Source organism: Phocoena phocoena, chromosome 4, assembly GCF_963924675.1.
Source record: "Phocoena phocoena chromosome 4, mPhoPho1.1, whole genome shotgun sequence".
NCBI classification, from domain to species: domain Eukaryota; kingdom Metazoa; phylum Chordata; class Mammalia; order Artiodactyla; family Phocoenidae; genus Phocoena; species Phocoena phocoena.
In genome coordinates this window covers 63637596-63651163 of record NC_089222.1, presented here as the reverse complement: position 1 = coordinate 63651163, position 13568 = coordinate 63637596, and the positions used below count along the sequence as shown (strand labels likewise).

General features: G+C 36.3%; 1 protein-coding gene across 3 annotated transcripts in view; it reads right to left on the bottom strand.

Moving 5' to 3' along the window:
• The window catches only part of VPS8 (VPS8 subunit of CORVET complex), a 300917-nt gene that overhangs the window by 117015 nt on the left and 170334 nt on the right, over positions 1-13568 (bottom strand). For all 3 annotated transcript variants that reach the window (XM_065876043.1, XM_065876044.1, XM_065876045.1), the window contains one exon: positions 3278-3425. In XM_065876043.1, the coding sequence (XP_065732115.1) occupies positions 3278-3425 (148 nt within the window). The remainder of the gene's footprint in view (positions 1-3277; positions 3426-13568) is intronic.

Sequence of the window (13568 nt, the reverse complement as noted above, 5' to 3'; positions counted from 1 at the left end):
AGAACAATATGGAAGTTCCTTAAAGAACCAAAAATAGAACTACCATATAATCCAGCAATCCCACTTCTGGCCATATATCCTGAGAAAACCATAATCTAAAACGATACATGCACCCCAATGTTCATTGCAGAGCTATTTACAATAGCCAAGACATGGAAGCAATCTAAATGTCCATCAATAGAGGAATGGATAAAGAAGATGTGATACATATATACAATGGAATATTACTCAGCCATAAAAAGAATGAAATACTGCCATTTGTAGAAACATGGGTCGACCTAGAGATTATCATACTAAGTGAAGTAAGTCAGACAGAGAAAGACAAATATCATATGATGTCACTCATATGTGGAGTCTAATTAAAAAATGATACAAATGATCTTATTTACAAAACAGAAACAGACTCACAGACTTCGAAAACAAACTTATGGTTACCAAAGGGGAAACGTGGGGGGGTGTGGGAGGATAAATCAGGAGCTTGGGATTAACACATACACACTACCATACATAAAACAGATATCCAACAAGGGCCTACTGTATGACACAGGGAACTCTACTCAATATTCTGTGATATTAATAACCTATATGAGAAAAGAATCTAAAAAAGAATGAATGCATGTATATGTATAACCGAATTACTTTGCTGTACATATGAAACTAACACAACATTGAAATCAACTATATTCCAATAAAATTTTTTTAAAATTTCCTTTTACAATGTTAACAAAAAGTATCTAAGAACAAATTGAGGAAAATGTGCAAGAGCCTTATGTAAAATATTATATTTTATAACTTTAGTTATAAAACCTCACCAAAGTGGGTAAAAGGCATTTCAAAAAGACAACCATGTTCCTGAATGTGAAGACCATAAGACGTCAATCCTCCCTGAATTAATCTATAAATTCAATGTTGTTTTCATCAAAATCCCAGAAGAATATGTTATTTTTATAGGAATGTGACAATGTGATTCCTAATTTGATGTGAAACAGTAAGAGGCCAAGAGTAGCCAAAGAATTTTAAAGAAAAAGAATGAGGAGGGAAGACTCTTCTTCCAAATAATAAAGCTTATTTTAAAGCTGTGTTAATTAAAATATGTGCCATGGGTATAGGGAAAGACAAATGACCAAAAGAATAGAACAGAGGGGCTTCCCTGGTGGCGCAGTGGTTGAGAGTCCGCCTGCGATGCAGAGGACACGGGTTCATGCCCCGGTCCGGGAAGATCCCACATGCCACGGAGCGGCTGGGCCTGTGAGCCACGGCGGCTGAGCCTGCGCGTCCGGAGCCTGTGCTCCGCAACGTGAGAGGCCCGCGTACCGCAAAAAAAAAAAAAAAAAAGAATAGAACAGAATTCACAAAAAGATCTATGTATATTTGGGAGTTTGGTGTACAGCAGTATGGCATTATAAATAAGTGAAGAAAGGACAAGAAAATGCCACATGGACCATTAGCCATCCACATGGAAAAAAAATATAAATCCCTTTCTTGATCTGTTTACAAAAATAAATTCCAGATGGATTAAAAGCCTAAATGAAAAAAGCCAAACTATAAAACTCATATAAGAGGATATCCTTAATGCCATTAAATTAGGAAAGGAAATAAAAGTCACACACACAAAATTTTAACGTTAAAGGAAAAGACTGATAAAATAGAAGTCACTAAAAACCAAGTTAAAAGACATGCCATAATAGACTGGAAGAAGGCATCTCCAACATATAAAATCAGCAAAGGACTAGAGATCCAGAAATTAGAAAGAACTTCTAGAAATCAGTAACAGAAGGGCAAAACCTCAATAGGAAACTGGGCAAATGATATGAATGGATAATTCAGAGAAAAGAAAACCCAAAATGTCATTAAAGATATGGAAAGACATGCAATGTTATGAGTAAGCAATGATAATCATCACACTGGCAAAAAATAAGAAGTCTAAAAATACTAGAAATCAGCAAGGATGTGGAAAAACAGCAAATTTCAAATACTGATGATGAGACTGGAAACAAATAAGAAATCAACTTGACAATATGAACAGAATTAAGCTACTGTATTGTCTAAAGAATTCCACTTCCAGGCATACTACTCAGAGCAATCTCAGATAGCCACAAAGAAGGTATGTACAAAGATGCCCAAAGTAGCATTGTTTATAATGGCAAAAGATTGGAAACACTCTGAATGTCTGTGAATAGGAAAATATATAAACTGCGGCACAGTCATTCAATAGACTATTATATGATCATTAAAATGAATGAACTAGAGCTATATGTATTAAAAACTGAAAGATAAAAAATTAATAAAAAAGCAATTTGCAATAGGATATTACTGTATGATACCATTAATACAAATTTTAAAAACATACAGAACTGTACCTTGTGTTATATAGGTAAATTCATATACAGGAAAAAATTTTTAAATGGATGGGAAGGATAAACTTCCCATCTTCAGGTTGGCAGTAACCTCAGGTGAGACATGACAGATAAAGGATGCTTTATTTCTAAAACAAACAACAAAGATCTGAAGCCAGTATGGCAAAACATTAACATCTATAAAGTTGGGTTGGTGGGAATATATGTACCCATTTTGCACATTTCTATGTATTTTGAAATATTTTATCATTTAAACAATTTTAATTGTGTGGGCAGTTTAGGACATGGATGCAGAAAATACAGGTTACTGTTTCATGAGTATTGATAGCAACAATATAAAGGTAGCTTAAAAACAAATTTTAAACAGGGAACATACCAGCCTCATGGTAGATTAGAATATGTGTGTATGTATACATATGTACATATGTGCATACACACACACACAAACACACACACACACACACACACTCATTTCAATTTGGAAACAGGAGAAAACAAGGAAAGAGAATCAAGGCAATGACTGTGTAATTGCCTTCTAGACTTTAAGTCACATGGCACAACAGGACTATCTAACCATCAGTGCCTGCAAGTAAGAGCTTAGTTTTTCTCTCTTAATATTTTTACTGTATTCCTTTTTCTATGTTTATCCTGTTGGCTAGAATGCCTGTGAAACTTGATGAACAACAATGATGGACATGTGCTGTTTCTGACTCTACTAAAACAAACAGAGAGGCAATAACACAGCAATGCAGAGCACGCACGATGGAGTCAAACTATCTGGGTTCCATCTCTGGTGCTAGCACTTACTAGGTATAAACTTAGCTAACTGATTTAATATATGAATCTCCCTGTGCTCATCTGTAAAATGGTGAGCAATAAAGAAAAGTTTACTCTTGCCTTCTCTACATTACTGGTCTTACCTGAATAGTTTCTTCTAGGCGGTAGCACTCAAGGACTTGCAGTGTCTCTATAACCTGGTTTGGGCTGAACTGACACAACAGCTCAATGAACTGCTCTGTAATACAAGGAGATATCTGCAGCAATTCTTGATTTACATGAATACCTTCCCTGAAAACAGAAAAGGCAAGACAGTAGCATCATTTAATCATACCATAATTAAAGCTACAGGTGAGAAGTATGTTACCTTAAAACCAAGACTACCTTTTGATCAAGTAAAATCATGAATTAAAAGTCTTAATGTTACTTAGGTTATTAAGGTGAATTATACACTACATCAGAAACATTCTAAATCACAGTATTTCTCAATTTACATTGAATAATTAAGGAAATGATATTCAGTGGAGGCTCCTCTAAATCATACCTGAAGTTGTACTGTTGCTCTAAAAGAAACAAAGATGACTCAATTTAGTTTAAACAATTTGATCCATGAGTAACTATACATAATAAGCCATCTGCTAGTCTCAACAACTGTCCCTACTAAACTTCCCTTATAGCACCAATCACATCATGTTGTAATTACTTCTTCAATTATCTATCTTCTCTAAAAGACTATAAATTCTGTGAGGGTAGGCACCAGTACCTTCTCACTAATGAATTCTTAAAGCCTACAACAGTGTCTTCCATGTAGCAAGGGCTAATTATTTGGTTGTTGTTAAAACAAAAGTGGATGAATAGTAGGTTATACAAAATTTATGGTTCATTTGCCTTGTATGTCAGCCACTCACAAAGCCCACTATTCATAACGCCTACACAAAAGCTGTGGGAGGATTTGTTTTACCATGGTGGACACTACTGGAACTATTTAGAAAAATCAACTGCAGTTCATTGGAGATATAAGAATCATTTTCTCTCTACCTTCAAAAGAAGTCAGTTTCTTCTGGGAGTCCTATCTTCTCTTCAGAATTTCTCAACTAAAGCTCCTTATATAAAGAACTGGAACAGCATTAGTAACATACAAAAAATTGCTACAAAAACTCCCTACAAACAAAAGTCCAGGACCAGATGGCTTCACTGGGAAATTCTACCAAATGTACAAAGAAGAACATATACCGATCATTCTCAAACTCTTCCAAAAGACTGAAGAGGAAGGAATACTCCCAAAGACATTCTATGAAGCCACCATCACCCTGATACCAAAACCAGACAAAGACACTACCAAAAAGAAAATTAAAGGCCAATATCTTTGGTGAATATAGATGCAAAAACTCAACAACCATTAGCAAACTGAATCCAACAACACATAAAAAAGGTCATACACCATGACCAAGCTGGATTCATCCCAGGGTTCCAAGGATGGTTCAACACATGCAAATCATCAATGTGATACACCACATCAACAAAAACCACATGATCATCTTAATAGATACAGAAAAAGCATTTGACAAAATTCAACAGCCATTCATGATAAAAACCCTTAGGAAATGGGTATAGAGGGAACATATCTCAACATAATAAAAGCTATTTATGACAAACCCACAGCCAATAAAATATTCAGCAGTGAAAAGCTGAAAGCCTTCCCATTAAAATCTGGAGCAAGGATGCCCACTCTCACCACTTCTCTTCAACATAGTATTGGAAGTCCTAGCCACAGCAATCACACAAGAAAAAGAAATAAAAGGTATTCAAATTGGTACGGAAGAGGTAAAACTGTCACTGTATGCAGATGACATAGTTTTCTACTATATATAGAAAACCCTAAAGACTCCACACAACAACTACTAGAACTGATAAATGAATTCAGCAACGTAGCAGGATACAAGATTAACATACAGACATCGGTTGCATGTGTTTACACTAACAATGGAACAGCATAAAGGGAATGTAAAAATTAATACCTTTTAAAATTGCATCATAAATAAATAAAATATTCAGGAATAAACCCCATCAAGGAGGTGAAAGACTTACATGCTGAGAACTACAAAACATTAATAAAGGAAATTAAAGATGATTCAAAGAAATGGAAAGATATTCCATGCTCTTGGATTGGAAGAATCAGTACTGTTAAAATGGCAATACTACCCAAAGCAATCTACAGATTTAATGTGATCCCTATCAAATTACCCATGACATTTTTCACAAAACTAGAACAAATAAATCTAAAATTTATATGGAACCATAAAAGATTCAGAATTGCCAAGGCAATCCTGAGGAAGCATAACCCTCCCAGACTTCAGATAATACTACAAAGCTTCAGTAATCAAAACAGTGTGGTATTGGCACAAAAACAGACATACAGATCAATGCAACAGAATAGAGACCCCCAGAAATAATAATTGACCTCTGGTCAATTAATGTTCAACAAAGGAGGCCAAAAAATAAAATGTGAAAAAGACAGTCTCTTCAGCAAGTGGTGCTGGGAAAGTTGAACAGCTGCATGTAAATCAAAGAAGTCAAAACATACCCTCATGCCACGCACAAAAATAAGCTCGAAATAGCTTAAAGACTTAAATACAAGACAAGACACCATAAAACTCCTAGAAGAGATCATAGACAAAACATTCCCTGACATAAATTGTACCAATGTTTTCTTAGGTCAGTTTCCCAAGGCAATAGAAATAAAAGCAAAAATAAACAAATGGGACCTAATCAAACTTACAAGCTTTTGCATAGCAAAGGAAACCATAAACAAAAGGAAAAGAAAACCCACAGAATGGGAGAAAATATTTGTTAAGGATGGGACCGACAAGGGCTTAATTCCCAAAATATACAAACAGCTCATACAACTCAACAACAAAAGAACAAACGACCTAATCGAAAAATGGAAAGTCAACCACTAGAAAAAGTTTTTTAAAAGAAGTATAATTAATATACTAAGAGAGACAAAAAATGGAATCATATACAAAACACTCAGTTAAAGTCAGAGGAGGCATAAAAATATTAGGAAACAAACAAAAAGAAACAAAAAACAAGGGTGATGAATAAAAAATAGTATAAACAGAACAGAAGAAAGGGTAGGATTTTGTAAAAGCCACAAAGTACCTTAATATGTGTCCTTTTCATTGTAAATAGAAAAAATATGGGTATTTGGAAAGATTTCTTTAAATATCAATGAAGCAAAGTTTTTGAAACTTTAGTTTGTAGCACTCACATGCCAGTTTTCATTGTTTCAGAAATTCTAAAAGCAAAGAGCAGACCATTCCAAACTCCTAACAATTGCTCTCATTTTTATTATTAACGTATCAATCTAAATTTCTATTATTAACTAAGCAACTAGTGGGGGCAAAGAATATGGTGAGCATTAAGATACCTACATCTAACCACATCATCTGATTATCATTCAATCATACACACAAACAGTATGTGTGCATACCATTTAATGTTATGTATTTTTCCAGTTTAGCATTATTTAAACATTCACATTGCCATGTTTGCCAATTTGGTATTTAATTATGTTCATATACCTTACCATTTATATAGCTATCTCCCCCATCTACTTTTTTAAACAGTTTTTTTCACTATATAAATGTTAATATGGATATTTCAATATTAACTACCTTTTTCTTATGGTATTTCCTTAAAATATATTTTCCAAAATGGAATCACTGGATCAAAGCACATGTACAACCTTAGAGCTCTTAATACATATAGATAAAACTATGAAAAGAAAGAAACCAAAGTGGACTAAAAGGGAGGAACACATATTCAAAGGGTGGGCAGAACAACCCTGTGTAGTGTATCTCATGAACAAAAAGTTCAGTACTACTGAGGAATAAAGGGGAAAAGAGAAATGGCAGGACAGAAGAAAATTAAGCTGAACTGATATGCCTGAATAAGATCAAGAAGGGTCTTTTACACCATAAGGAGTTCAGATTTTACCTTGGATAATGGAAACTAAGAGAACTTTGAGAAGGGGAAAGGGAACACTATCATTATTTGCCTATTTGAAAATGGAAGTAGAAGAATTAAGAAGGCTGGTTAGGAGACCAGCAAAAAAGACCAGAAGAGAGATACTGAGGGCCTGAACCAGGGTGGAGGGGGTGGACAAGAGAAGGACTCACATGTAAGAGATATACAAGAGGTACATTTTGATGACTGACTGGTTCTGTGTCGTGTGGCTGAGAAGGTGCAGCGGAGTTGGTAAAGGAAAGTTGAAAATGCATCATCACACCAAGGATTTTAAGACACTTACACTGCAATTGCCTCTGAAGGCAGGGTCCCACCTTATTCACCATTTTATCTCCCGTGCCTGTCACAGTGCTTAGTATGCTGTAGTTACTCAGTAAATTTTTAAATAAAATAAATGGGTGGATACAGCCATTTGCTAAGAGAGAAAATAAAGTAGGAGGAACAGGTTTAGGCTGAAAAAAGTGAGTATAATTTTGAACCATTTCAACCTCTCACACATTGCTTAGCAGATAGCAATCTCATTATAAAGAATTATTAAATTAAGGAATAAAGATATAAATGCATGTAAACTATCTATCCATCCATCCATCCATCCATTTACCTAAAAGAAGATTAGTAGATGATGATGTGTTAGGATTTAGAAGGTTGAATTTGAGCTGCTGGCAAAAATACTAACAAAGATAACGATATCTGGTGATGAGCCTGTCCAAGCAGACAGGCACTCACTGAGGTAGGAATGCATTTTTATATGTCAAAGTTCATGAATATATATAATGTTCTATTTTTTTTAACTTTGAAATATGCTATTTCAACACTGTGTCAATATCTTAAAATATCCCTTCAGAATTATCCACAGAAACAGTGACAGATTCAATTTAAATCCAATGTATAACCATTTCCATAATCTATGTTTTGCTCCTTGGCAAAGATACTCATTTCCTTAGCAATGTTCAATTTTTACTTTATTTTGATTAAAGACTTAGAAATACAGTACAACATTTTATGTGTTTTTTTCCTACAAGAAAATCATACCATATATTTCAGAGGCCTCCAGGACATTGTTAACAAAGGCTAAATGGACATTACCAAGAAAACTGAGGAAAATATTGTGACTATAAATACACTTGCACATTCTCTTTATTCCTTATGAAGCTCATAGCCCCACAAAAACCGTCAGTGTCTTTTAGTATTATCCTTCAAGCATCCCCACTGCACAAAGGACCTGCATCTGGATGTAAGTATATCAGGAGAACTCCTGTGAGAAATCTTGGCCAGCAGGAACGCACACAGGGAGTGGGTGTGGGGTAGGGCTTTATGTAGCAGCTGTCCCAAAGAAAAGAATTGGAAGAAGATGCAAACCCTTTCTCCCGGGCTGTTGGCCTCAATTCAGGCAAATAATTTGTTTCTGGAGGATTAACCTCCCTCCCTTCAAAACTATCTAATCTTTCTACATACAAATGCCACCAATATCTTTGTAGGTCAATTAATTCTACAGAGGACATTATTTACAGAGCAAAGGTAACTTAAAGGAATTGGATAAAGAAAATAGAGAAATACACATGAGAATTCAACTAGATTATTAGTTCCCTAAAACATGCTGTTGACAAAATAAGTCACTCCTTTAGAAAGAACTCAATAAATACATATAAATGTTAAATCAAATGTGCATAAACTATACACACACACACACACACACAGGAATGAGGATCCTACTAACTCAGGTTTTTGGGGCAAGAGCAAAAAAAGCAGTTTTCTGCTATGACACATATATATAAGCAGTCACCATCTCAAAATAACTTGCTTTCATTTTCTCTACTCTCTAGAATGCTGCTAAAGGAGCTTCATGAAAGGAAAAAAACTGGAAGTTAAAAAAAAATCCTATTGCTTAAGAAGAACAGAAAGGGAAGAATCAAAGGCAAAAACAGTCTGAAGTTGTCTGCCAGGGAAAACTGCTAGGCAGTACCAGTCTACCTATTCTTGATATTCTTTTGTCCCTAAATACCTTTTTCTATACTCCCCTAGTTTCCCACTTCAGTTTTCCCAGTACCTGGAAAGACTCTAATCCTTTACTTGAGATTAGTCAACAGGCATACTCATTTACAAAGGCTAAAGTGTGATGGGAAATCATTCAGAGACTTAATGTAATCTAGTCCACACAACCTGCTTTCTTCTTACCCTTGAGGTCAACTGGTATTGGAAAAGGGTTTTTTCATCATTGTGTATACTTCATTGTATTCATGTTAATTGTACACTCCCACTGTAAAAGTGTCACATTGACAAGCAATTAGCAATTAGTTGTGATTGTTTTGATTGGGGCATAGAAGAAGGTAATTCTAGATTTAAAAAATTTACCTAGGCACAATACTATATATCCGAGTGTGCTTATAAAGTGTAGAGCTTAAAGAAGTGTGTGCACCCTGCAACCCTTGAAAGAAGAGGACAGAGTGGAAGGAGGCAGAGTTCAAAGGGCATCAAAGACAAACTTTCTATAATTCAAAACTTTGTCTAAGGCAGGCTCAAGAAGCACCTCCTCCTTACCTCCTCTGAACTCAACCTTCTTAACCTTGCTCTCCCCCTCAATCCAGAATTCAATGTACGTATTATTAGTGATGGGGTTCAGGACATGCTTCCCCAAAATATGGTATGTTGGCATATTGAATATTTTAAGCTCAAGGAATTTGAGAAATGTCAGGTGCAGGAAGGACTCTCTGCCCTTCCCCTTCTCCTGTGAAGCAGATCATAAGACCATCTTATGAAAGGTACTCTCTCTTTCTGGAGGAGAGGAGCATCCTCATCTCTGAAAATGGAGGGACACTCAGAGGAATCCAAACAAACGCGTCTTGCTAAGTCTCCCCCAGTTTATCATCCTTAGCTCATAACCTTCAGTCCCATCACATTTGCTTATGACTTTCTACCCTTCATCAAACCTAGCACAAAACGCTCAGGTTTAAGTGCGTCTTCATTTCCTTGTGAAGACTCCCGGGTCACGTAAAACACTCAATAAATTTGTATGCTTTTCTCTTCTCAATCTGTCTAGGACACAGAAGGGTAGAAGAAAAAAAAATTTTCCCCTCCCCTCACTGGTATTATTTATTTACATTGTGGGTCAAACAGGCTTTTTTTTTTTTTTTTAAAACATCTTTATTGGGGTATAATTGCTTCAAACAGGCTTTTATGGGTTAGTCTGGGACACCATCATTTAAAATACTGTTTATATAAAAATGATTGTATTGAAATGCCAAACATCAAATTTAAAATAAATCTACAGCATAATCTTAATGGACGCCTGCCTCCTATATAAGACATAAAATAAGAGGATAAAGTATTGGGTTGGCCAAAAAGTTCATTAGGGTTTTTCCATAACATCTTACGGAAAAACCCGAACAAACTTTTTGGCCAATCCAATATGATGGATTCTGGACTGGACTGGGACTCTCAAAGCAGAACACTACTAGATTTTTGGCATCTTGGATATGGTGGATCAATTTGAAAGAGTGCTCTTTTTAAAGGTGGAGCTAAAGTTATCTGTCTTGTTAATTCAAGGTTCTGTTAAAGAAAAAATTATCCATGATGCTTGTTAAAACAGTAAAGCAGAATTTATTCAGACTCTCATGATAGGGAACACTACAATGGGGTATTGCAGTAAATGAGAGAGACTGGGCTCAACTCCAATACAACAAGAAAAAGTAGAGATTATAGCCATGGGGTGGGAGTGGGGCAGTCAATGGATGGAGAATTACTAGGAGGGTAGGATAATTCTTTGAAAAACTGACCTAACAGAATTCTTGCTGAAGGCAGGCCAGGATGATCACATATTACCTGGGGTGGGGGGGAAGTGTGTGTGAGAAATTTGGACAGATATCAAGGCTGATCACATATTGAGGGTGGGGATTCTAGCTAAACTGACTTAGCAGGATTCTTGCTAAAAACAGACTCTACAAAAACAGAGATGGAAGCCCAAGGTCAGACCTAGTGGAGCAGAGGGCTCAGAGGAGCCTGACTAAAGTTTGGTCAAGGGGAGAATCTCTGTCAACTCTTCATTTCTCTAGGCTCAAGCAGAGCTGGCCATTTAGCTGTTGTCAAGAGTGAGGACATTCCGGGTCATATTGCTTTTGGGGGAGAGGGAAGAGTCAGGACTGTGGGTGCACTGCTTCTCTCTGAAGTAGGTGAGAGAGGGCCTTGCAGCTGAACTGATATGACAGAAAGGAATAATGGGTGACAAGTTAACTTAGAGTTAATTATCCTGGGTTGGAGTTAGTTTAGGGAGATAAAATACAGCGAGTAAATGTAAAATTATTCGTGGTTCGCTAGTGAACAAAACAACTTTCATAGTACTTCTAAAGGATCTTACCTATAACATATTTACAATCTAGGTATAGGTAATAACAGAGCAAGACTTTCCATGGAAGACCTCTGATACTCTTGTGATTTGCCATTTTTATTACTGTGAAGTTTAACTAAATTCAATATCAAAGCAAATGACTATATTGATATTTATATTACCTAATACTTTTTCTTAATTAAAAAAATTAAGATTTGGCCACCATTGTCTTCTGTACTTTGTTACATGTGAGAAAAGGCTGAGTTCAAAGATGAGCTTCTCTGTCCTTCCAGCCTGAGTCTCTCCAGGTAGGATGGATGGAGAACAAGGACTTGGTTAAAATAAATTATCCTAGGGGAAGAGGAGTCAGGCCCTAAGAGAATGGATCTGACACTGGAGGAAGCAAAAGAGGAACAGAAGGAATTTTGCTATGGGAAAAAAGGTACAGGGGCTCCAGAGAAAGGGCTGGGCCCTCCTTCCTCTTCCATCTAGCTCAGTCCTCCTCGGTCCCCTCCCCCTTCTCTCAGCTCCACCCCCGCTCCCCCATCCTTCTCCCAGCTCTCTTCCTTCCCTCTTACCCCTAACCCTAATTCTAAGGTATCTCCTAGTTAATTCTAGGGGTAGACTAGGACCCAAACTGGATCTGAGGGAAGTACAAATGATTCATAAAAATAAAAATAGATGTCTAGCTTCAGTAATTTCTGAGAACAGGGAATTAAAGCACAGATACTTTGAAAAGGTATTGAACTGAAGTTCAGGAGGGTATGTAGTCAGACTGCTCTTCTCAACATCTGCATATGCACATCTGTATGACTAAATTTAAATGAACCGTAGCCTGCTTAAGGTTTAAATGACTGAAATTTCAAAAAATTATTACAATCCACGAAACTCCTGGTATTTTGGTATTTAAAAATAGCACAGAATACTAGAATAACCAAAACTTTCTACTTTTATAATATTATCTCTAAAGTAAGTATATTATCATTTCCAATGGCTAGTGTACATTTTAATGCAACTTAAAAATTTGTATGTGTGATGTGAAAGCTATGTCACCCTGGAATATTACATTTAGGCCAGTGATGCTTAACTCTAGAAGTATATCACAATGATTCTGTGGGGTTGGGGCCAGGCAACTATATTTTTTAAAATTTCTTAGGTTATTCTGACACACAATTCTGGTTAAGAGTGACTGTCTTAGAGGATGTTAAATACTACACTCAGCTCCCAGTGTACTCCACGTTGTCACAGGAAGACATTAAGATCTCACATATGGAGATACTTTGCTAACAAATCCATTACTAATTTCATCATCTCCTTGGGTCAGTTTTTATTTGATGAGTACTACAGGAGCACTTAAAAAAACATTTAAACTTTCCTTCTCACACCTCCAGGAAAGTTATTTAAAACTAAACAATTCAAATGAAAGTTTAAAAGGTAATACAGGGCTTCCCTGGTGGTGCAGTGGTTGAGAGTTCGCCTGCTGATGCAGGGGACACGGGTTCATGCCCCGGTCCGGGAAGATCCCACATGCCGTGGAGCGGCTGGGCCCGTGAGCCATGGTCACTGAGCCTGCGCGTCCAGAGCCTGTGCTCCGCAACGGGAGAGGCCACAACAGTGAGAGGCCCGCGTACCGCAAAAAAAAAAATAATAATAATAAAAATAAAATAAAAGGTAATACATTTAGAGGTGGGCTAGGAACTAGGTGTTTACTTTGAAAAGTAAAGATATCAATCTACAGCATGGAAAAAGGAATCAGAAGGAGTGATGCTACGAGAGACAGCGGAAGCTAGATGGTCATCAAATTCTTCCTGAAACATGTCTTCATGGCACACCTTCATTATTTTCTTTACATTGATAACAACTCATCATGTATGCTCATGTTCAAATGGAAACAAAAGTATTCCTTCAAGATGTAATCAATTTTCCAATCATGTATTTAGAATAATCTCTGTAACTATTACTCCTGCTAATATTAAAAATCAAGAGCTGACTATACTATTTGGATATCATGAGCCAGTTTCTTCAACTCAATTTATTTCCTTTGATTTCTCATCTATGTATTATGAAAAACTAAATTTTATTAA